Genomic DNA, 20,706 nt, shown 5'->3' with positions numbered 1-20,706 from the left:
GCACAGTCTGGACGGGCAGCTCTGTCCGGGGCTTCTCCTCCATTCTTCTAGCTTCTGAGAGTCTGAAGAACTTGAAGGATGTGCCTTGCTCTCACCTGTTCCCCTCCATGCCCCATAGGTCTGGGGGAAGGTTTCTTCCTCCCGGGTGTGGCCATGCCCTTGGGGTGCTGGTGTGCGGGTGCACTGAACCCTGTGTGAACGTGGACATGGGTGCAAGGGCATGCATGCCAGACTATGGGCAGATGTGTGCTCAAGGTTGTGTCTGCCCCGCCCACCCCAGGCAGCCTTGTACAGGCAGCCAGCCTCCCCATCTTGAATCCCCGTGGACAATTCTGCTCATGGTCTGAGGCTGTGTTGTGTACTTCTCATCCTCTCTTCCTCCCTCCAAAAATACTGACTGATCTCCACTTTCGTGTTTGCTGATCCACAAGTGTCGGGCATAATACTGACATTTCTTAAAAAACGAAAAACAGACAAAAAAACCCCAAAGAACGAAAGAAAACCGTAATTGTGGTGTAGGCTGATGAAGGGGGCCAACTAAGGTAGTGTGGACATGGGGCCCCTTCCAAATGTCACTCCTGGCGCTTCCTTCTCATGAACATGCTGGCCATTTCTCAGCCTCCTCTGTGTGGGTGGCCCAGGGTAGGGCTCTAGGAAGTGGGGAGGTGGGCCTGACAGGGAGCTGCTGTCAGCTGTCAATAAACAGCAGAAAACAGAGCTGCTTGGCTTGCTCTTTGGGGGCACGTGTGGTGGGAAAAGCAAAGCTCAGAGACTGGAAGCTGGCAGCCTTCTGCAGGGAAAAGTCTGCCCAGCCTTCCCCCGTCCCATCTTGTGCCTGGGCACACCAATGTCCTTGGTGCTATGGTCCCAGAAGTCGTTTCCACTCAAAACCACAGTCTGTGCAGCTTTTATTTCAAGAGGGAAGTAATAAAATCTATATACAGTCTAAAACCAGTAGAAAAGGTGAGTAAAAAGGACCCGTGGTCCATCTGGGTCCTGCCAGGAGTGGTGGCGCACGCCTTTAGTCCCGGCGCTTGGGAGGTGGAGGCAGAGGGATGCAGATCTGTGAGTTTGAGGCCAGCCTGGTCGACATAAGTGAGTTTGAGGCCAGCCAGAGCTACATAGTAAGACCCTGTCACTAAACAGAAATCTGTGGAGTGATATGAATAGTGGGGCCGGGCAAGCATCGTACCTGGCGCCCAGAGAAGGGCCTGGGCATTTCTCTGGTAGAAGTAAGAGAGGGACCTAACGAAAGCTCCCCCACCAAGCATAGGGCAGAGATGACACTGCCTTGCTGCTTGAGCCTGTCTACCTGTATCCACAAGACAGGTAGAAATTCCAAGGCCATCACATAGGACCAGCCCGACTGACAAAGGGAGCCAAGCCTGGCCTGGATTCCATTAGCACGTCCAAACCTGCAAAGAAAGGGTTCTATTTCAGATCTCCTGTGGCACAAGGATTCCCTTCCAGCCAGCCTAAGTCTCCTAGCCCTCCACTGTTAAACAGCCTGCGCCACTTGCCGCTCACCCACTCTCTGAGCTCCATCCTATGCAACCCCTGTCAATAGCCTGAACTGTAGGCACTCACCTTCACGGTGCTATCCACAGCCCCTGAGAAGAGCCGGCCCCTGGAGACAGCCAGTGCCGTTACACTGCCCTGATGGCGCAGCAGCGTCTGTGTGCAGATCATGTTGTCCATGCTCCAGACCTGGGGGAGGGGGCACATGGGACATGAGGGCCTACCCTGGCCAAGCCACCTCTGGCTTCCTGTTCCTGCTCCTGGGCAGCACATACCCTAAGGGACCGGTCATAGGATGCACTGAAGACTTTGGTCTGGTCTGGCGTTGAAATGACTGCCAGGGCATATACTGTGCCCACATGGCCCGTTAAAGTCCTCACCTGCTCTTTGGACTCAATGTCCCATACCTGAAAGGGGACAGGGGACAAGCCCAAACAAATTAGAGACAGGGACTGAAAACAAGGGCAGGAGGGATGGAGGCCTGCTAAAGGATAGCCCTTACATGAATGAGGTTCTCGTAGGTGCCACAGACAATGTGGTGATTCGTCACAGCAATGGAATAGACACTGCCACCAGATGTCTGCAGGACATGGATGCAGTCAAGGGTCCTAATGTCCCAGATCTAGGAGAAAGTGTGTCACTCAATCTCAAGCCAGGTAGTTACTTACCATGGGCCTCTGGGATTTAGGAGGAGACAGCCTCAGGGCATGCTGGAGGGTAGGGAAAGGGCAGAGGAGGCTCTAGGACACCCTAGGAAGTGCAGCAGGGGGCAAACCCCTGCCACCTGAGGTGGCTGGGCACACCTTGATTGTCTGGTAAGAGCCACTGTACAGATAGCTCTGTGCTGCCACCAGGGCCCGCACCCAGTGGTTGAGGCCTGTGAGTTCCTTCTTCAACTTTAGCTCAGTGCCCACGATGTCCCAGACCTGTAGGGATTGACATGAGCCTGGGCTAGGGAGGCATCCACTGCCCCAGGAGCCCCCACATACATGCATACCCCTTGCCCATACCTTGATGGCCTTCAGGGAGCCACTGAAGAGCATGTTATGCGAGGACACCAGTGTGCACACCGGGTTGTCGTGGGCTCGGATGGTGTTCACCTTCTGTAGGTTCTGGATGTCCCACACCTGTAGGGGGTGACAGGGCTTGTGAGGGAGGAAAGGACACTGGGCCGTCTCTGTCCCCAACCCCTCTCCCTGTGCCACACTCACAATGATGGTACAGTCTGCAGATCCACTGTAGAGTTTGCACCTAGGGAAGCAAAGTCAACAGGTGGAAGCAGGAGAAGCTGATGCCCTGCTGGTCCCAGGAACCTCCTGAGCCCCATTCTCAGTCTGCACAGTGAGATGTGAACAACTAGTCTGGGAAATATCTGATGGCTGAGCTAAGCGAGTGGTGAGGTTACCTATCCTGAATACCAAGTCCCAGGGAGGCTACCACCAACAGTAAAGCTAATCAAAGCCCTCGCCCTCAGAACCTACAGTGACCACATACAGTCCAGCATAATTAACTGACAAATTAATCAATCGTGGCAGCTGCTACATCGACTATAACCAGAGTTAAGACCAAGGTACTAGCCATCCTGGTGACAGCTGAGCTGTCCTACCCTCTAAGAATGCCACCTGACACATTAGGGCAGGGCCAGGCTCTGCTGAGAGGTCAGACTGTCACTTAGGGACCCAGCATTGCTCAGAGGTGTGTGTTCAATAGGTGGAAGACATAAACCACAGGCTCAGGGCCCATTGGGTGGGTACAGCACACCCTGGCTCTGGTCTTGTGGCCAGTGGGTCCCATATTGAGACTCACCCCTGGATGCAAAGCGCCAGCACGATACCATCATGACCCTCCAATGTCTTTTGGCACTTGTAAGTGGTACATGTGTCCCACACCTGCAGAGACCAGGTCCAGCAGGGTCAGTTTGGTGCCGAAAGGACAGAATAGCAGCCATTAGGGGAGAGGACCAAATCATGGGTAGGAGGTAGCAGAGGCTGGGATGTGCCCATCAGAGTGCCCACCTGATCCCGGACATGCTACAGAGCCTGTAGAGCAGGACCCCTCTCACCTTGATAGTCTTGTCAGAAGAGCCACTGAAGAGCAGGTCACCCATAGAATAGACACAGAGACACCAGACAGGGCCCTGATGACCCACAAAGGTTCCTTTGCATTTGAAAATCTGCTGAGGGTCATAGGCTGCAAATGGGAGAAGTTAGTGAGGGACAGTGGGGCTCAGGAGGCAATGTGGGAGCAGCAGTGGGCTATACTCACATCCAAGGATACCCATGTTCAGGCGTGCATTAATGTGAGACAGCTCATCCTGCAAGGACAAGAACAGAGCAGAAAATGGGTGGGTGGAGCTCGTATGACTTCTGTTGGAGCTACAGGCCTAGGGTCAGCTCATACTGGAATACAGACCCTGAAATCCTGAGCACTAGGACACAGGTCAGAGGAGGAACCCCAATCTGTCCTCCTGTGCTTTAGCATGGCAACCCTCAGTTACTCACATTCAACATGGATGCATCTCTCCGGAACTCCATGAGGTCCTCGCTGAGCTTGCTCTGGTTCTCATCTAGGACATCTGAGCAACAAGAAAAGAAAGGTATTACTAGGGTCCAGAGCAACGCAGAACAACTCCCTCCCCAACCTGTGTTCTCTGGACAAGACCTTACCAAATTTGAGCTCCAGGCTCTTCTCCAGCTGGTCAATCTTCTCTGAGAGCTTGCCCAGCATGGAACGCAGGAAGGCGATCTCTTGGTCCTTCTGGGCCAGTGCCACGTGCATCTCATGGAAGCGGTCGTCAGTTTGCTGCAGGAACTCCTTCAGGCCCTCAAAGCGGCATGTTTCCAAGTGTGTCTCATAGGTGTCCTGATTCCCAATGAATGTGCACCTGGGGGAACAGGACAGCTGCCCACCTGCCTACCTGGCAGGACTGACCCCTCAGCTTCCCCAACCCCATTAAATCACTTGAGTCATCAATACAGTCATGCCCATTAACCCCAAATCCAGCCGTCTTCCCGATCTCCACCACCCAGCAGTCAGGACATTTCACCAATGAAATCATATCATATTCCTGCAGAATGCTTCAAGGATCCCTCCCTACCTCCCTAAAAATAAATAAATAAACAAACAAACAAACAAATAAATAAATAAATAGAAATCTGCCCATCACCAGCCTCCCTGCTCTGAAGAGCAGGGCGGGATCCTCCTTTCCTTCTTTCCCCACTTCCCCTCCACATCCCTTTACCCACCCTTCCTGATACCCCAATTCCAACCTGTTTAGTCCTTTCTGTGTTCTCCTGGGCACCTGGATATGGGCTGTGATGGCAGTCATTGGTGTGGCTCCCAGCTCCGGTCCATATCCCAGGCACCAGCTCACAGAGCCCTCCGCTGAGGAAACTCAAGCCCACCAGCCCGCCCCCCGCCCCCGCCCACTCACCCGTACTTAGAGTGGGGACACTTGATGTGCTCGCATTCCTTCAGGTGGGCCTCTAGATTCATCTTGAGAAGGGGTGGGCAGCTGGGGTTGTTGGGGCAGCGCACAGGCCTGTAGTCACAGCTACTCTCGTGATCCCTGCACATATGTAGGACATAGGGGCTGAGCTGAGACCCCACAATGTAGCCCCACGGAAGTGAAGGTGCTCAGCTACCCCAGGGAGATGGAGGATCAGGAGGTACTCACTTCCGGGCACTAAGCTTGATGGTGAAGGGGCAGCCCCTGGGGTCTACCTCAAAGACACCGGGCTTTCCGGTGCCTGCAGCGTGGCAACCATGCCGACAATGGATGAAGAGTTCTCCAATCTGCTCAGCTACTGCGATGTTGTTCACCACTACCGTCAGCTTGGCATTGTCCACAGGACACTTCTCTGGGAGAGAAGAACATGTTGAGCCCACCTGCCACACACCTCTACCGCAGGAGCTTTGCCCATGGGAAGCCAAGTCCTGGGGGGGAGGGTGCAATAGCAGGACAGGTGGACAGAAGCCCACTGGGTGCCCTGTCCACTCTTTCATCTGCCCCAAGGGGCCTGTGCAGGAAGAGCGGCACAGTGGAGCTCCCAGGGGATGTGCAGGTGGTGACAGAGGCCTCTCAGCTGACCCAGGAGTCGTGGGCAGGGTCAAGGGGTAGTAGACAGATGGTAGCGGGGCAGCCAGCTTGGTGTGGAGCAGAAGCAGAGGCTGCCAAGGACAACAGCATCTGCTGGAGCCCAAGCCCTCTCCCTGGGACCCATCCCACGTCCACCACGGCAAAGGCTGAGTCAGGAGATATCAGGAAATGGGGGTCTGCTTCGCTATAGAGGTCCTCTGCAGGCTTGAGCCCTTGCTACACTATTCCAGCCCTGGGAGAGGCCGCACAAGCCTCTGCTGGCTGTCAGGGAAACAGCAGGGTAACAGCAGGGTAGGGAGTAGGCACCACCCTCCCCAGGCCTGGATGGGAGGCACAGACCTACCTGACTTCAAGGCGCATCGTCTACAGAAGGTGTGCTGTGGGGACAAAGGGTGGACTTGGGGGACAGTTGCAACTGTCTCCCCTCTACTCAAGGTCAGTGGCAGCCCAGAGCTCACACCATCCCACGCCACTGCAGAGAGCACCGGCTGGACAGCCAGCCTAGGACCACGAGCAAGGCTAAGGTCCTGGGAATAGGGCCAGCAGCTCACCGGCCTAAGAGCCAGAGGGGTTGGCGAGGAAAAGGGTCTTGATCTCACCCCACAAGTAGTGATCACTGGGTCCTTGAAGACGCTACAGCACAGCTGGCAGCACAGCTTTACTGAGGGCTGCTCTGCAAACACCAGCGGTTCCTAGACAGACGGAGCGGAAGTCGGGTGATCAGCAGGTGGGCTAGCAGCGCTGATGTGGGGGCTTGAGGAGGAGACCCTCAGTCACACTAACTATCAAGCCACCTGCACATCCACGCTGTCCAGGCTGTTCTCCAAGGCTGGGCCTATCCTAGAAGGTGCTGTTGCCTCTAGAGAACTATGAGAAGACCAAGGAGCAAAAGCAAGGTGTGGTTCAGAGGCCATAAGCAGTGACCAACCACACATACAGCATCTGTGCACAATCTCAGACAGCCTTACTGGCCCCTCTTCCTGACATACAGACTAGAAAAGTACCCCGTCCAAGCCACACCTTCCCACCACTCATTCCCCAGGCAGCCTTCAGACAGGAGTGGGAGATGGGGCCCTTGGAGTTTCAACATGGACCTGAGGCCCTAACCAGGTCTGGCCTATCCTCACTGTGAACTATTTTGGTGTGGCCAGAGGGGAAAGTGTCCCGTGCCACTGCAGCAGTGACAATCCTGGAAGATGATTCCTGCCAAGTCTATCACACCTACCGGCTCCTCCTCCTCCTCAGGCAGTGAGAACGTGGAGCGCAGGGACATGCTGGATTCGGAGTGTAGGGAGCGGACAGAGATGGCTGAGTCAGAGCGGCGAGGAGTGTTGATGGGGGGCTGCACAGATGGAGGCAGCCTATCAGGGGGTTGAGCCCTGTGGAGGCAGGGGCGCCCCTAAGCCACCCCACTTCCAGCAAGCCCACAAGGCTGTGGATTGTGTGTGGGAGGCTGGGGTGGCCTCAGTCCCGCTGCCTGGGGTGGCCGGCCCTGGCCTTTGGTACTGGGCTGCCCGCTCTTGCCTGCCAATTTTCTTTGTGTAAATGGAGAGATTTCCTGCTATTCAATTCTACAGGACATGCTCAGGCTTCTTCCTGCTTCCCGTGAGGGAATGTGGGCTGCGGAGAGGCTGCATCCACCAGCCAATCCTGAGGCAGCTAAGACCCCAGATTACTAAACAGAAAAGAGTAGAAGCCTGGTCAAAGAGAGGTGCTCATGGGCTGAGCTGCCTTCTTGGCCAGGAGACACTAGACCCAGCCAGTGAGGTTCATTGTAATGGCAGGAATGTTCTACCAGAGGCTAACCTAGCCTCCTGAGACTTGAAGGGAGCAAACTTTGATGAGGTCCTAGGGTGAAAGAGGCACAGTATCCAAAAGCCACTGCTGCCATAGCTCCTCCCTGCAAGCCGAAAGGCACCTGAGGCCTCGTTTGTGAGCCATGACCTGTCTTGGACCCAATGCCCTAGACCCACCTCTCTCCTGAGCCTGTATCCAGAACAGGAGGCAGAGACTAGACACATACGTCATTTGCCGGGGCTTCTCCCCTCACTATGGTGTCCCAAGTGATGCCTTACATGGGAATGCCATGTGAGACCCAGAGGGCAAAGTTAAAGGAAGTGAGTCAGGTGTCCCTAAAGGCAGCAATGGCAGGCAGAGGAGCAAGGAGTGCTAGGCGGGAGCTGTGTTCTCTCCTTTGCCTCCTGGCTAGGGCAGCTGTAAGGCTCCCTCCCTGAGCATAGGAACTGAGGCCAGGCCAGTAGATTGGGATGGGTATAGCTGGCCATGGTCCCACAGCAAACAGGAGATTCCAGCACCTCATTACAGTCACTGTAACCTGTCAGATACCTCAGAGTTATCCAAAACCAGCGGCACAAAGAAGCCCCTTCCAAGGCCCCGGCTACAGTCAGAGGAGCTTGCGGGAGACCGAGATAGGTGAAGCAGTGGGAGCAGGGCACAATCTATCTGACTCATCCTTGGGCTCAGCGCAGTGCCTGAGTGCCCCTGGTATGCCTACTATCTTCCTACTGACACGGGAAAAGAGGGCTGGGCATGGGGTCACATGCCTTTAATCCCAGCACTCCAGAGACAAAGAAGGCAGATCCCTGTGAGTTCAAGGACTGCCTGGTCTACATAGTGAGTCCCAGGACAATGAGGGCTACACAGAGAGATCCTGTCTCAAACAAAATGACAACTCCACCAAAAATAAAATAATAACAATAAAAAGAAAAGCCAAAAGAAAAGGAAAAGAAAAGATTGGTTCCTCTGCCTCTTGCCTGGCCTGCCTTCCAAGAAAGGACTCCAGTCCTGCCAACTGTCCTGTCCACTGACAGACTCACTGAGTAAACTTTCTGTGACTCCCACCTCACTTACAATGGAACCAAAACTGCCCGACCCGTCCTTCAGGGACCATGTTCTAAAGCCTCCTCCTACAAACTGGCTGCTTCCTGCCACCAACCAGGTCCTTTCAGTTTCAGGAATACAAGCGCTCAGACCTCAAGCTGTTTCACTATTCCCACTCTTGGCTCTCCTGTTAGCTCCTCCTAGGACCTGGTCCCTCAGAGTGGAGGTCACGCGAGGAGGGTTGGGAATGAGACTAGGCCCTGCTTTGTGGGGACCTACCATGCCGTCCTCCTCATCCCGTGGCGAATAGGCAAGGGTGCTAGAGGAGGAAGGAGTCCTGCGATGCTGTTTGTATGTGCTGGTCCCATCAGCTGCTGAAAGAGAGGGCAAGGGCTGAGCCACGTGACTGCCGGTGGAGAGAGGGACAGAGGCAGGGGAGATAGCAGTCTGTTGGCAGGGCTCATGTCTATGGGACCTTTAGAGCGTCTGTAATGCTCAGCCTCCCTAGCAACAAGAGGGTCCTAGAATGGGACATGGGTCTCCAGGATTGTCTTCCAAGGTGAAACCAGTACCAGCAGTATAGCCCTGGCTCATTAATTGTCTGGACCTGCAGAAAACTGAGGATAGACTGCTGGCCGTTAGCTGCCCCACCCTGCTTACCAACAGGGTAAAACCAAAGGTTTACTTCTTTCTTTAATATGTGAGTGCTCTATCTGTATATATACAGCCTGAGTGCCAGAAGAGAACACGGAATCCCATTATGCATGGCTGTGAGCCACCATGTAGGTGCTGCGAACTGAATTCAGAACCTCTGGAAGAATAGCCAGTGTCTTAACCACTGAACCATTTCTCCAGCCCCAAAGTGTATATGTGTGTGTGTTTTCTTTTCTTTCTTTTTGATTTTTTCAAGACAGGGTTTCTCTGTGTAGCCTTGGCTGTCCTGGACTCACTTTGTAAACCAGGCTGGCCTTGAACCCACAGAGCTCCACTTGCCTTTGCATCCCGAAGGGCTGGGATTATAGGCGTGCACCATTGGACCTGGCTCCAACAGGAGACTTTAAAATTTACTTTATTTCCTTCCTCTGGTATAGAGAACCCAGAACTTGGCTCATGCTCAGCAAGAGCTCTAGATCCCCAACCCTTGTTTTTCTTTGTAATGTTATGTGTATGAGTGTTTTGGCTACATGTATGTCTGTGCACCACTTATGTGCCTGGTACCCATGGAGGTCAGAAGATGGCATCAGATCTCCTAGAACTGGAGTCACAGACTGTCATGAAACACCATATGAGTGCTGAGAACTGAACCTGGGTTATCTGGAAGACAGCTGATGCTCTTAAAACACTGAGATGTCTCTCGAGATCCAGTTCTTGTTTAAATTTGGCTTTTCTGAGACAGGGTCTCACTATGTACACCAGGCTGGCCTGGAACTCACAGAGATCTACCTGTCCCTGCCTCCCAAAGGGCTGGAATTAATGTGTGTACCACCATGCCTCGCTCAGCCCTTGTTTTAAGACAGGATCTCCCTACATATTTCAGTGTTTCTTAAAAAGCATTCTTTTCTTGTCTCTACCTCCTGAGTGCTAGGATTACAGGCAAATACCACCATATCCAACTAAAGCATTTCTTTTAGAGTCCCCATAAGGCTCCATTCTTCAGCCTGACAAGGGGCTCTCTGTGTTTACCTGGGTGCACAATCAACCTCAAATGGTGCCTGAGTAGCATGGCATCTTTTCCTGGGTGGATCACTTGGGGACATCCCTTTGTCCTTAAGGTAATTCTGCCAGATTGAGTTCTCTTTCAGCCTTAGTTCAGAAGAGGAAACTGAGGTACAGAGAGACTGAAGGACCTCAACTAATACAGTCTTGTCTAATGATGCATTCTGGTTGCCTGCTTCCTCCTTGTCACAACCAGAATCAGGAATTGGAGCTAGCCTTGTCGGCCACCCTCCTCTTGCCTGGAGAATACCCAGCCCTGCCTGGGCCAGAAGGCAGAGGTTCCTGAGAATGAAAGGTCAAGGGTCCACATGGGAACCAGAGACCCTCCTCATAGACCCTATAGGCTATAGCACTGGAAACGGACTACAACCAGCCCAGGTTGAAACAGATCCAGATGTCATAGCAACCAGAACCCTAAAGGCCTCCATTCAAAATCAGGAATATGGCTGGGCATGGTGGTGCACACCTGTGATCCCAGCACTCAGGGAGGCAGAGGCAGAAGGATCTCAGTCAGTTTGAGGCCAGCCTGGTCTACAAAGTGAGTCCAGGACAGCCCAGCCAAAGCTACATAGAGAAACCCTGTCTTGAAAAACCAAAACCAAAAAAGAAAAAAGATCAGGAATATGACTGCTTATTCTATTATTGGACCTCAGTTTCTCTACCCGTAATGAAAAGGGCCAGATGAGGCAAGTACTGGTACCTCGTTGCCTAGCTGACCACCCCTAGCCACCCAAAACCAGCTCTGATCAAAGCTGGTCTCAACAGTCGTGACAGGCACTGTGGAGTCTCTGCGGGTAGATGAGCTATTAAGCAATGGCCTTCTGGGTAGGGGGTGTGGGAGAAGAGGCCCTTTCAGAGCCCTCTGAGGTCACCCAGGAATCGAAGGCACTGGTGTGTACCTGGTAGCCCTGTGCCTTCAGCCATGGGAAGGCAATTAAAAAACCAATTAGTTGCTGGTGCTCTCCTGCAGCGGAGCAGTGCTGGAAAAGCAGAACGCAATGCCCCAGAGCCCTGGCCCTTCCCTAGCCTTCAGCAAGGCTCCTGCTCCGCTGCCCGACCTTGCTACGAGCTCTCAAAGCACCCTGGCTGACAGCATGGGATCCCACCCTAGAAAAGATGCGGCGCCACCCACACCCTATCGGGTACCAGAAGCCCGCGGCTGAAATAAGGCATGGGTCACTGCAGTAAGATACACAGATATACTAGTGTGCCACGAAAGTCAAGACAGCTGTCCCTGAGAGGGGATGGGCAGGTTTTCAGGAAGAAGGGGTGGGGCGAGAGGCATGGGACTGCCTAACTCTACCCAGCTGGTGACTGAGACGCAGCAAGAAACAGAAGCCAGGGGACCAACTGCTCCTTCACCAACACAAGTACCCAGTGCTCACCCCCGAAGGAGGTACCCCTAGGTCCCAGTGGAGCACAGATTCTTCCTCATCAAAGGCTCACCTTTGGTGATGGTGGTGACGGTCGAAAAGGTAGGCCCAAAGGTCGTTTCCATTCTGATCTAATAGACAACGAAAAAGACTTAATGCAACAGACACAGGGTCACATATACTGACATGCTTAGCTGCTGGTGGCCCACCTACCCACATGCATATTGATGGTGACATGCCACAGGTACAGACTGTCCCGAGGGACCCTTCAGGGAGGAAGAGGACTGCCAGGAGCTCTAGCCTCCAGGGCAAGTTTTAGATAGATAGATAGATAGATAGATAGATAGACAGACAGACAGACAGACAGACAGACAGATAGATAGCATGCTGGGGGCCTGGGGACCTGGGGTAGGTATGGTATGCAGACGGCAGACCCTCACCCTCAGGCACCTCTCTTACCCCACTGCTGTCTGGGGAGGGAAGGTTGGCGGGCCCCCCAGAGAAGCGGTTGTAGCGGGCACTCTTGGCTGAGCTCATGCTCTAGAGAGACATCTAGGTTCCTCGGGCAGTGTCCCCTATGGGTAGAACAAAAATGAGAGTTGGCATCCTAGGTTCCTGCAAATTAAGATTCCCCACCTGGTAGACCTCTGGCCAGCCCATCACAGGGGAAGTCATAACTTCTTTCTACCTCTAATAACATGTTGGTAGGACCACAGTGGGCAGGAGCCTTCTTGCCTGCTCTTCCAGGTTAAAAAGGCCCCAGGTACAGGAAAGGGGCCCCCTGAGGACAGTTGGCCTTCAGCTCTACCCCTGAGCTGAAAAACCCCGTCTGTGTTGGCTAATCCTCTGGTTCTGATCAAAGCTGGTCACTTTGAGGCCTACTTCTTTGCAGGTCAAGTGTCCCTATGGCTAAGGTCTTGCTTTCTACCCATCCATTACACTGGGCCTAAGGTGTGGCACATGTACCTTAGTCACACAGGGACCCATCAGAGCAACACGAATATGTTCTCTGCCATAGCAGATGCTATCAGGACCCAGCCAGGACCAAAAAGGGAGTCCAGGACAGCCAAGACTGTTACACAGAGAAACGCTGTCTCGGAAAACCAAAACAACAACAACAGAAACCCCCAAAATGAAAAACCAATAGGCAGTCACTTGAGATTGTCTCCTAGCTCTGGTCATTCACAGGACACTTCACAGAAAAAAGATGAACCCTAAATCTCAACCAGGGGAGATCACCCAAACTAACTGTGCCCCTCAGGGGCTAGGGTAGCAGAAGGGACAAGGGGAAGCATACAAGGGCCAGTGTCCCTGCTCTGCCCAGAAGAGAAGGGCAGGAGAAAGAGCAGACATGCGCTGTCTACAGAGAAGGGAAGATTAAAAGAGACCCCGTCAGTAGGTTGTATTCAGGACAGGCCCGAGACAACACCGACCCTGGGACACTACAGCTGTATACACCGCAGGGACACGGATGGCATCCCCCAAGGGCTTCTCCACTCTCGGAACTCTGCAAGCAATAGTGGGGCTAGGAGGCACCACTGTTGAACAAACAAGCAGCAGCTTTGTTTAAGCCCCAGAGAGCTCCCTGCAAGGAGGAGGGTCACAATCAACTATGCATGCTCCCTCTAATGAGGCCACCTAGTGATCCAGACCACATGCTCACTGCCCCAGTGGAGCCTTTGAAGCCACCTTCTAGGGAGCAAGCCATGGGGATGGAGTATCCATCCATTCCACAGGCTAGGACTACACCACAACGTGGCTTGGTTAGTGCCAAGGCCCTTAAGAACAGAGAAGGGTCAGGAAAAGGAGAGAGCCCCAGAAGGGTCTAGGTGGATCACGTGCTAAGTCCAGGCCCAGATCAAGGTGGGACAGACAGTTTCCTAGGAACGCTGCAGGTGGGCGGCTTCTGCCACTTCCTCCATCAGGCCCTCCCAGCACTGTCTCTTCCACACAAACATCAGAAGGCCACGAAGTGCTTTACTCTGAGTTGTTCAATCCCACCCAGAGGGCATGGAAGAAGGATGGCTCCCAATCTGTCAACAACCCCTCTGATTCCTGGCCCTTTCCTTTTCACTGTCCAGGCTTCAGCTACCTTTTCAGCTGCTCTCTGCAATGGACCCACTTAGACTTAGGGCCTCAGGCCTCAACCCCCATCTCACAAATCAGGGTATCTCCTGGCCCCTGGAATTGGCACTGTCAGGCACTTGCCACCTGCCACTCTAAACACCCTCAAGTATAGGTAAGTGAAATTCTCTAAAAGGCAGGCCAAAGCCTACCTCTTCTTGACCTTGGCCTCATGCCACACAGCTGCCATGACATTTTCCAATGCAAACCGGAGGCTCTATGGTACTCACTTCCTCCCTCCCTTTGAACTGGCCTCAACCCCACCAGATATCCCCAGGCCCAGCTATGATTCTAGGGCTTGGCCCTGTGTACTTTAGGCTGGGCTTTCTAGGGACAGCCAAGCTCAGACGAGGAGGTAGCCCTGAGGCAGAGATGTGAATGTGGCCTGTCGGAAACCCTGCACTCTTTGCCCCTTTCCCCCAGCAGGCTCCTTCCTGAGTAGGAAGGCCCTTGAGAGCCTGCCAGCAACTTTTTGTCATGCTGACTTAGATGAAAACACTGCTGCCACAGGGATGTCCAACCAGCCTAAATAAACCTGGGGCCTTCGGGCTTGCTTCATCAGTGTGAAAGGTTCAATGCATTGGAGAAGCCAAGGGGGTGGGCTCACAGGATGGTATTAAGATGCAGACCTACACTCCACAGAGTTGTTTCCTAACACCTGCCAGGAGCACAATGGCTGGCTTCTCCCTGGCTCTAGAGTAAGGTTAAAAGAAAGAAAAAGCTGGGTGTGGTGGCCCATGCTTTTAATCCCAAGACTCGGGAGGCAGAGGCCAGCAGATCTCTGAATTAGAGGCCAGCCTGGTCTCCAGAGCAAGTTCTAGGACAGCTAGGGCTACACAGAGAAACTCTGTCTTCAAAAACAAAAAAACAAACAAACAAACAAACAAACAAACAAACAAAAGAAACCAGGCACGTTTATAGGGGACACCCATGTAATCCCAGCACTAGGCAGGCAGAGTGCATCTCTGTGAGCTGGAAGGCAGCCTGGTCTATAAAGCGAGTCTAGGACAGTCAAGACCACACAGAGAAACTGTGTCTCAAATTATAAAAAAGAAAGACAAGAAGAAGAAGAAGAAGAAGAAGAAGAAGAAGAAGAAGAAGAAGAAGAAAGAAGAGGAAGAAAGCGAGTACATGAGACAGCACACAAATCATGGGGCCAGCCCATAGAGCCAGTATTGGGAAACAGAACTAGCCTGAGAGGAAGCAGAGAGCCAAACTGAACTGAAAGGAGGGAGGCAGGTTCCCCTGGGCTTGGGTAGCAGCTTCCTAATTCCCATGGGCTCAGTCACCTTCATGGACCCAAGGGTAGGCTAACCTCAGGCTAGAGCCCAGAGCCCCCATCCGTGTACCACAGGCAGCCATCACTATTAGCACAGGAATGAGCAACACACTGCTCTGCAGGGCCTGAGCTTTACAGTAACAGGATTCTCCAGGCCCAGACAACAGGGAAAATGTCAAACCCACCACAAGGTGGAGCCTACCCTCTGGGAGAAAGCTGTCAACCAGAGTAGGAATTTCTTAGGGGTTCTGTGTCCTGGATGGTCTCCTGTCCTCTAATTCCCAGGGTGGATGGACAGCTTCCCATAAGGTTGGCAGCCCATTCTCAAGCTGGAAAAGGCTATGGACGGGGGGCTAAGCCAGGACTTTCCACATAAGCTCTGTGGCCCCTCTCCAAGTCCATGACTACTTGCCTGTCTGTGGAGCCCTGGACCTAAGACTCTAAAACATGGAATTCCTTCAGATTCTTTTTGTTTTGTTTTGTTTTGTTTCAAGACAGGGTTTCTCTGTGTAGCTCTGGCTGTCCTGAAACTGGCTCTGTAGACCAGGCTGGCTTCAAACTCACAGAGATCCCCTGCCTCTGCCTCCCACGTAATGGGATTAAGCACTTGTAACACCACTGCCTGGTCCAAGATTTATTTATTTTATTTTTTAAAGACAGTCTTATAAGGGGCTGGAGAGATGGCTCAGTGATTAAGAGCACTGTCTGCTCTACCAAAGGTCATGAGTTCAATTCCCAGCAACCACATGGTGGCTCACAACCATCTATAATGTGAACTGATTCCCTCTTCTGGCAGGTGTAAGTGCAGATAAAACACTCATATACATAAAATAAATAAATCTTTAAAAAATTTATTAAAAAAAAAAACTAAAAAAAAAGACAGTCTTATAAAAAAGAAAGAAAGAAAGAAAGAAAGAAAGAAAGAAAAAGACAGTTTTATTAGAACTAAAGCTGGTCATGAATTGATGATCTTCCTGCTTTAACTTCCTAAGTGTTGGGATGACAAAATCTTACTTAAGTTTACTTTTTTCTTTTTCAGATTCTCTTCCCCCATTTACAAACTGTAGAAGTCAGTCTCTCCTTCCACTCTGGTTGCCATGCTTGACAAGAAGCACACTTACCACTGATCTATTCGCAGCAAGATAGTCTTTACTTTGTGTGTATATGTTCGTGTATGCGCGCACACACACACAGACACACATGGTCGTGTGCATGTGTTATGGCACACATGTGGAAGTTAGAAAACAACTTATAGGAGTTGGTTTTCTTCCTTCACATCATGTGGGTACCAGCGATTGACCTTAGGTCATCGGGTTTGGTGGCAAATTCCCTATCTACAGAGCCATCCCACCAGCCGGAGATTTATCTATTTTTTTAAAGATTTATTTTCATTATTTTATGTGTGTCTGTGCACATTTGTACTGGTGCTTGAGGAAGTGGTGAGCCTCCATGTGGGTGCTGAGAATCAAACCTGGGTCCTTTGCAACCAAGATGCTCTTAACCACTGAGTCAACTATCCAGATCCCCAAGATTTATCTTATAAAAGAAGAAAGAAATTATGTGTGTGTTTAAGCATGCACGTGTACTGGTACTTACAGAAACCAAAAAGAGTGCTGGACGCCCTGGAGTCAGGTTTCAGGTGGTTGTGAACCACCCTCTGTGAACACTAGGAAGGCAACTGCAGACTGCTGCCAAAGCAGGAAGTGCGCTGCCCCAATCCCCCCTAGGAGTCTACCTTTTCCACAAAAAGGTTTATTTGTTTAATTTGTGTGTGTTACAGTTTTGCCTACATGTATGTCTGTGCACCATAAACACACAATGTTCACAGAGGCCAAAAAAGAGCACTGGATTTGCAATTTAGGAGAACTGGAGTTACAAACAGCTGTGCGATGTCGCGTAGGTGCTGAGAACTGACCTGCGAGAGCAAGTGCTCTCAAACACTGAGCCATCCACCTCTCCAGCCACAAGATTTGGTCTTTTTAGAGACAAGAAGTTTAACCCATGCGGTGGCGCACACCTGTGATCCCAGCACTCGAGGAGGCAGAGCCAGGTGGATCTCTGGGAGTTCAAGGCCAGCCTGGTCTAAAAAGCGAGTCCAGGATAGCCAAGGCTACACAGAAAAACCCTGTCTTGAAAGACAGACAGACAGACAGACAGACAGCCAAAAAGTGAGAGCCCAAGGCAGGAAGATTACTCTAAGTCTAAGGCCGGCCTGGGATATACAGTGACATCCTGTCTCAGAGACAGACAGACCATGGAGGAGGGTCCTATCTACCGTGGCTGTCATCAATAGACAAACAGCTCAAGGCTTCAGTCCTTCCTGAGCTGTGGGTGGCTGAACTGCAGCTAGAGCCTCTGCTTATATTTACCAGAGTTCCAAGCATATCTCCTGGCATGAGGAAGCCAGTGCAGGGGCCTGAAGAATGTCCAGCCCCTACTTCAGCTCCCCTGGCTCAAAACCAGATCTGGCTGCCAAATCCTATAGAAACAGGCTTGGTTGCCATAGCAAAGCCATATGCACTTCCACTGGTTGTTCCCTTGAAGTCTCCTTAGCACATCTTTTCCATCCCAAACAGGCAGGGTATGACAGTCAGGGTCCCTAGAGTTTCTTTGCTTACCTCACACTTGAAGATCTCCCAGAATCTCTACAAACCCTGAGCCCGTTCACCTCCTTCCCTCTCAGCTCCTCAGCCCTTCCTTTCCCACATCTGTGGTAGAGGAATCAGGCTTCATCTAGAAGCGCTTCCCAGAGGAGACTAGCCAGACCCAGAGCAGACAGAGAAAGCACTCTGAGGTATATGCCATCCCATTCCAGTGCCCTGCTATCTCAAAAAAATCTAACTGGTATCAAACTTGTGGCAACAGGTCCAGGCTTTGATTCCCTTGTGTATTCTTCTTCCCACCCGACAGAAGCTGGGCACACTAAAGTCCCAGGCCAGACAGAACAGAGGGCAGAGATCTGCCTGGGCCCATCCCACACTATACACCTGCTTCTGGCACTCACGGCAGCTCCATCCCTCAAACCTGAATTTCTTCAAGGTTCCCCCCCGACCCCCATACCCCTTCTCCTTATACAATGAGATGGCCCTATTTCTTGGCTTCTACACTATGACTTTCTGCCTGGACTTCTGCCTGGGACTTTCAAGTATCAAGTCCTACATTATCAGCTCAGTCCTAGTAGTCTGTTTTCCTTCTGCCATATTACTCTTCCCTAGGACTGGCATTCTGGGCACCCTGGGAGGATCTGTTGAAGGATGAGGGATTGGTAGGTTCCTCTTCAAGGGTTTCTCATGAACAAGCCAGTCAGAGAGCTGATAAAGTGCTAGGGGCCCACTTGCTGGCAAGACCAGACTTATGGGGACCCTGGTCCACAGCAAGATACAACCAGCTGATAGTTCTTAAAGGTGGGCACAGGCTGAAACTCCACACACATGAAACTTATGGCAGAGTGGTCATGACCATCAGCTCCAGATTCAGACAGACTGGACTCAAATTCTACTTTGACCACTCAAGAAGGGAATGATTGGGTAAGTTGCTAGGCCTTGAAGGAGACTGTTTATCTCACCATAAAACACTGTAATGGATCCAAGCCTGAAAGAGCTGTCAGAGATAACATACCTAAAAGCTATGGACACACCAACAGCAGCAGCTCAGAGAGATTGGAGTGGATGCAGAGAAAGGCCAAAAGGCTGGCCCACAGACAAGCCAGTGTGTGGGCACACAAACGACAACCCAAACTTTGTTCCTTCTGCTCCCTCCATGGCAATTAGTAAACTAGGAGCCCCACTGCCAGTCCTTAAGCTAAGTTGAGCCAGGCAGCCCATCACGGTAACTAAGCTGCCAACACTTTCTGGCCAGCTTAGGTCCTCCTTCAGCTGTACCTTCTTCCTATTTCCTGCATCATTCATTGCTTCATCCAAGATTTACACCCACTGGGTGCTGGAGAATAGGGAGACACCTCCCCCAAAGACTGTTTAGTCTGACCCCAGGGGAGCTAAAAGCAGGGGGGGGAGGGTACATAGCCCCATTTATTTCTACTCCATGAGCTACAGATCACACTAAAGATCCTGATCTTTTCTATTCACTTCCACAAAGATTCTGATAAATAGCTACAAGAAGTTACATCAAGGAACTTCTCTGATTTGGACACCACTCTTGGCCACTCCTTCCTGGTCTGTGGTTAGCTTAGTCAGGCTGCATATAGTGGTTCTCACTTCCTGAAGGGATAGCAGCAAACTAATGCAGGAACCTCCAGTGCAGGGTCTGGAGTTTCCACAGAGAAACAAGAATGCATGAAGTGTCTTCTGGAGCGTCTTTATGACTGAAGAAGTGCATGCACCCCCAAGAAAGGTATCTGAGCGCAGTGAGGCCCAAAGAAGACTGAAGAACCAGGCTGAATGGCTGTTAAAAACGCCAGCAGTGAACAGTCTGCACAGGAGTGAGCCTGTGTGTGCATGGAGAGGGGGTGAGGGGAGATGAGACTGAAGGGGAAGATCTCTCTAGTCCTCAACCTCATCTGATCATCTTGGCCTGCCTCAAAAAAAATCTAGGCTAGGACAACTGGTCTCTAGTAAGGGTTAGAAGGCAATGATCTGACTTCCTCATTCTTTCCTGCACCTCACCTGAATCATAAAGTTCATCATTATGCATACCAGAAGGCTCTCAGACTTTGCCCTCATCTGCCTCCTACCTCACCTATCACTTGCTAGTGCATGTTTGCTTCCTCCAAGCCCTTTCTCACAGAGCCTTTATTGCTCTGGCTCCCTCGCCTGTAAGGCTCTTCCGGCAATGTCTCAGAACTAACTTCTCCATCAGGTCTTTGGCTAATTGGAAAACACCCTACCAAACGACCTAAGAACGCCCAACACTCACTTTACCTGAGATCAGTTTTTCCCCCCATAATACTTGTCACAGTTCCTCATGGGTTTTAACTCTTTTTGTCAGTCACTCGCTCTTTTTAAAGTAACAGTTCTGGACAGTGAGACATTTACCAAAGTCTTGAGACATTTTTGTTGTAACAGAACAGGGCTGTGGCTATTACTACCATCCAGGGAACAAAACCAGAAATGCTTCTCAACAGCCTACAATACATAGGACCCTAGAGGCAGAATGATCTGTCTCGAAACCAGATGAGCTTATCAGTTTGGAATCCGGTTCTCCGCCGACTCTCCAGAGCCTAGGATACTTCCTGGCTCAGAGGCAGAGCTCAAAAAACGTAGGAGTGCAGAAAGAACAAGAGAGAGTGTGAAGGAAAGGAGTGACAGACTGATCTGACAGTCAGGCTGACTTATGGAGGCTGAGACCCTAGCTGTCTCAGTCCCGCCCCCCAGGCTAGGCCGACGACCGCTCGCTACGCTCCCATACCAGCCTGCCCCCCCGCCGCACGGTCGGGATGAAGGAGTCCCAGGTCCAGTGCGCCGCGCTCACACTCACCCGCCCGCGGCTGCCAGGGAGCAGCGGCTACACCCTCCGGCATCATCTTGCCCCTCGGCCCGTGGCCGGGAAAGATACAGGATACAGGAGCCGGAAGGGCCCGGGCGCTGTGCATTTCGGAACTTGTAGTTCAAGGACTCCAGAGACTCTGGCGGCTGCCTTAAGCGTTGAGCTTTCTAAACTACGACTTCCGGCGACCTCGGCACTGAAGGGCTGGGTTGGTGGCTTCAGAATCACTCTATGCTGCAGATGGGAATTTGATTGGCTAAATGCACTCGTCGCTCAAGGACTCAGTGACTCTACAACCGGGAGGATCTTCCTGC

The 20,706-nt window shown here is 51.9% G+C and overlaps 1 protein-coding gene across 10 annotated transcripts; it reads right to left on the bottom strand.

Annotated features, from left to right (window-relative positions):
- Positions 1-891: 891 nt before the first annotated feature.
- Positions 892-20,521, bottom strand: Traf7 (TNF receptor associated factor 7). 10 transcript variants are annotated; one of them, XM_021644719.2, is made up of 21 exons: positions 20,384-20,521; positions 12,007-12,122; positions 11,621-11,678; positions 8,738-8,832; positions 6,843-6,959; positions 6,217-6,309; positions 5,961-5,994; positions 5,195-5,378; positions 4,952-5,086; positions 4,185-4,402; positions 4,020-4,093; positions 3,784-3,832; positions 3,581-3,708; positions 3,325-3,407; positions 2,730-2,769; positions 2,529-2,645; positions 2,322-2,444; positions 2,021-2,140; positions 1,794-1,925; positions 1,588-1,707; positions 892-1,415 (listed from the first exon to the last, which is right to left on the bottom strand). In XM_021644719.2, the coding sequence occupies exons 2-21, from the start codon at positions 12,082-12,084 to the stop codon at positions 1,401-1,403; spliced, it is 2,013 nt and encodes a 670-aa protein (XP_021500394.1). In that variant the 5' UTR covers positions 12,085-12,122; positions 20,384-20,521; the 3' UTR covers positions 892-1,400. The 10 variants fall into 10 exon arrangements, with proteins under 10 accessions (XP_021500394.1, XP_021500396.1, XP_021500395.1 ...); XM_021644721.2 differs by having other exon boundaries at positions 4,958-5,086; XM_021644720.2 differs by having other exon boundaries at positions 8,738-8,829.
- Between the last annotated feature and the right edge of the window lie 185 nt (positions 20,522-20,706).

This window comes from Meriones unguiculatus, chromosome 11 (genome assembly GCF_030254825.1).
Source record: "Meriones unguiculatus strain TT.TT164.6M chromosome 11, Bangor_MerUng_6.1, whole genome shotgun sequence".
Taxonomy (NCBI): Eukaryota; Metazoa; Chordata; class Mammalia; order Rodentia; family Muridae; genus Meriones; species Meriones unguiculatus.
Note: the sequence above shows the minus strand (reverse complement) of the source record. Positions and strands in the feature narration are given on the sequence as shown.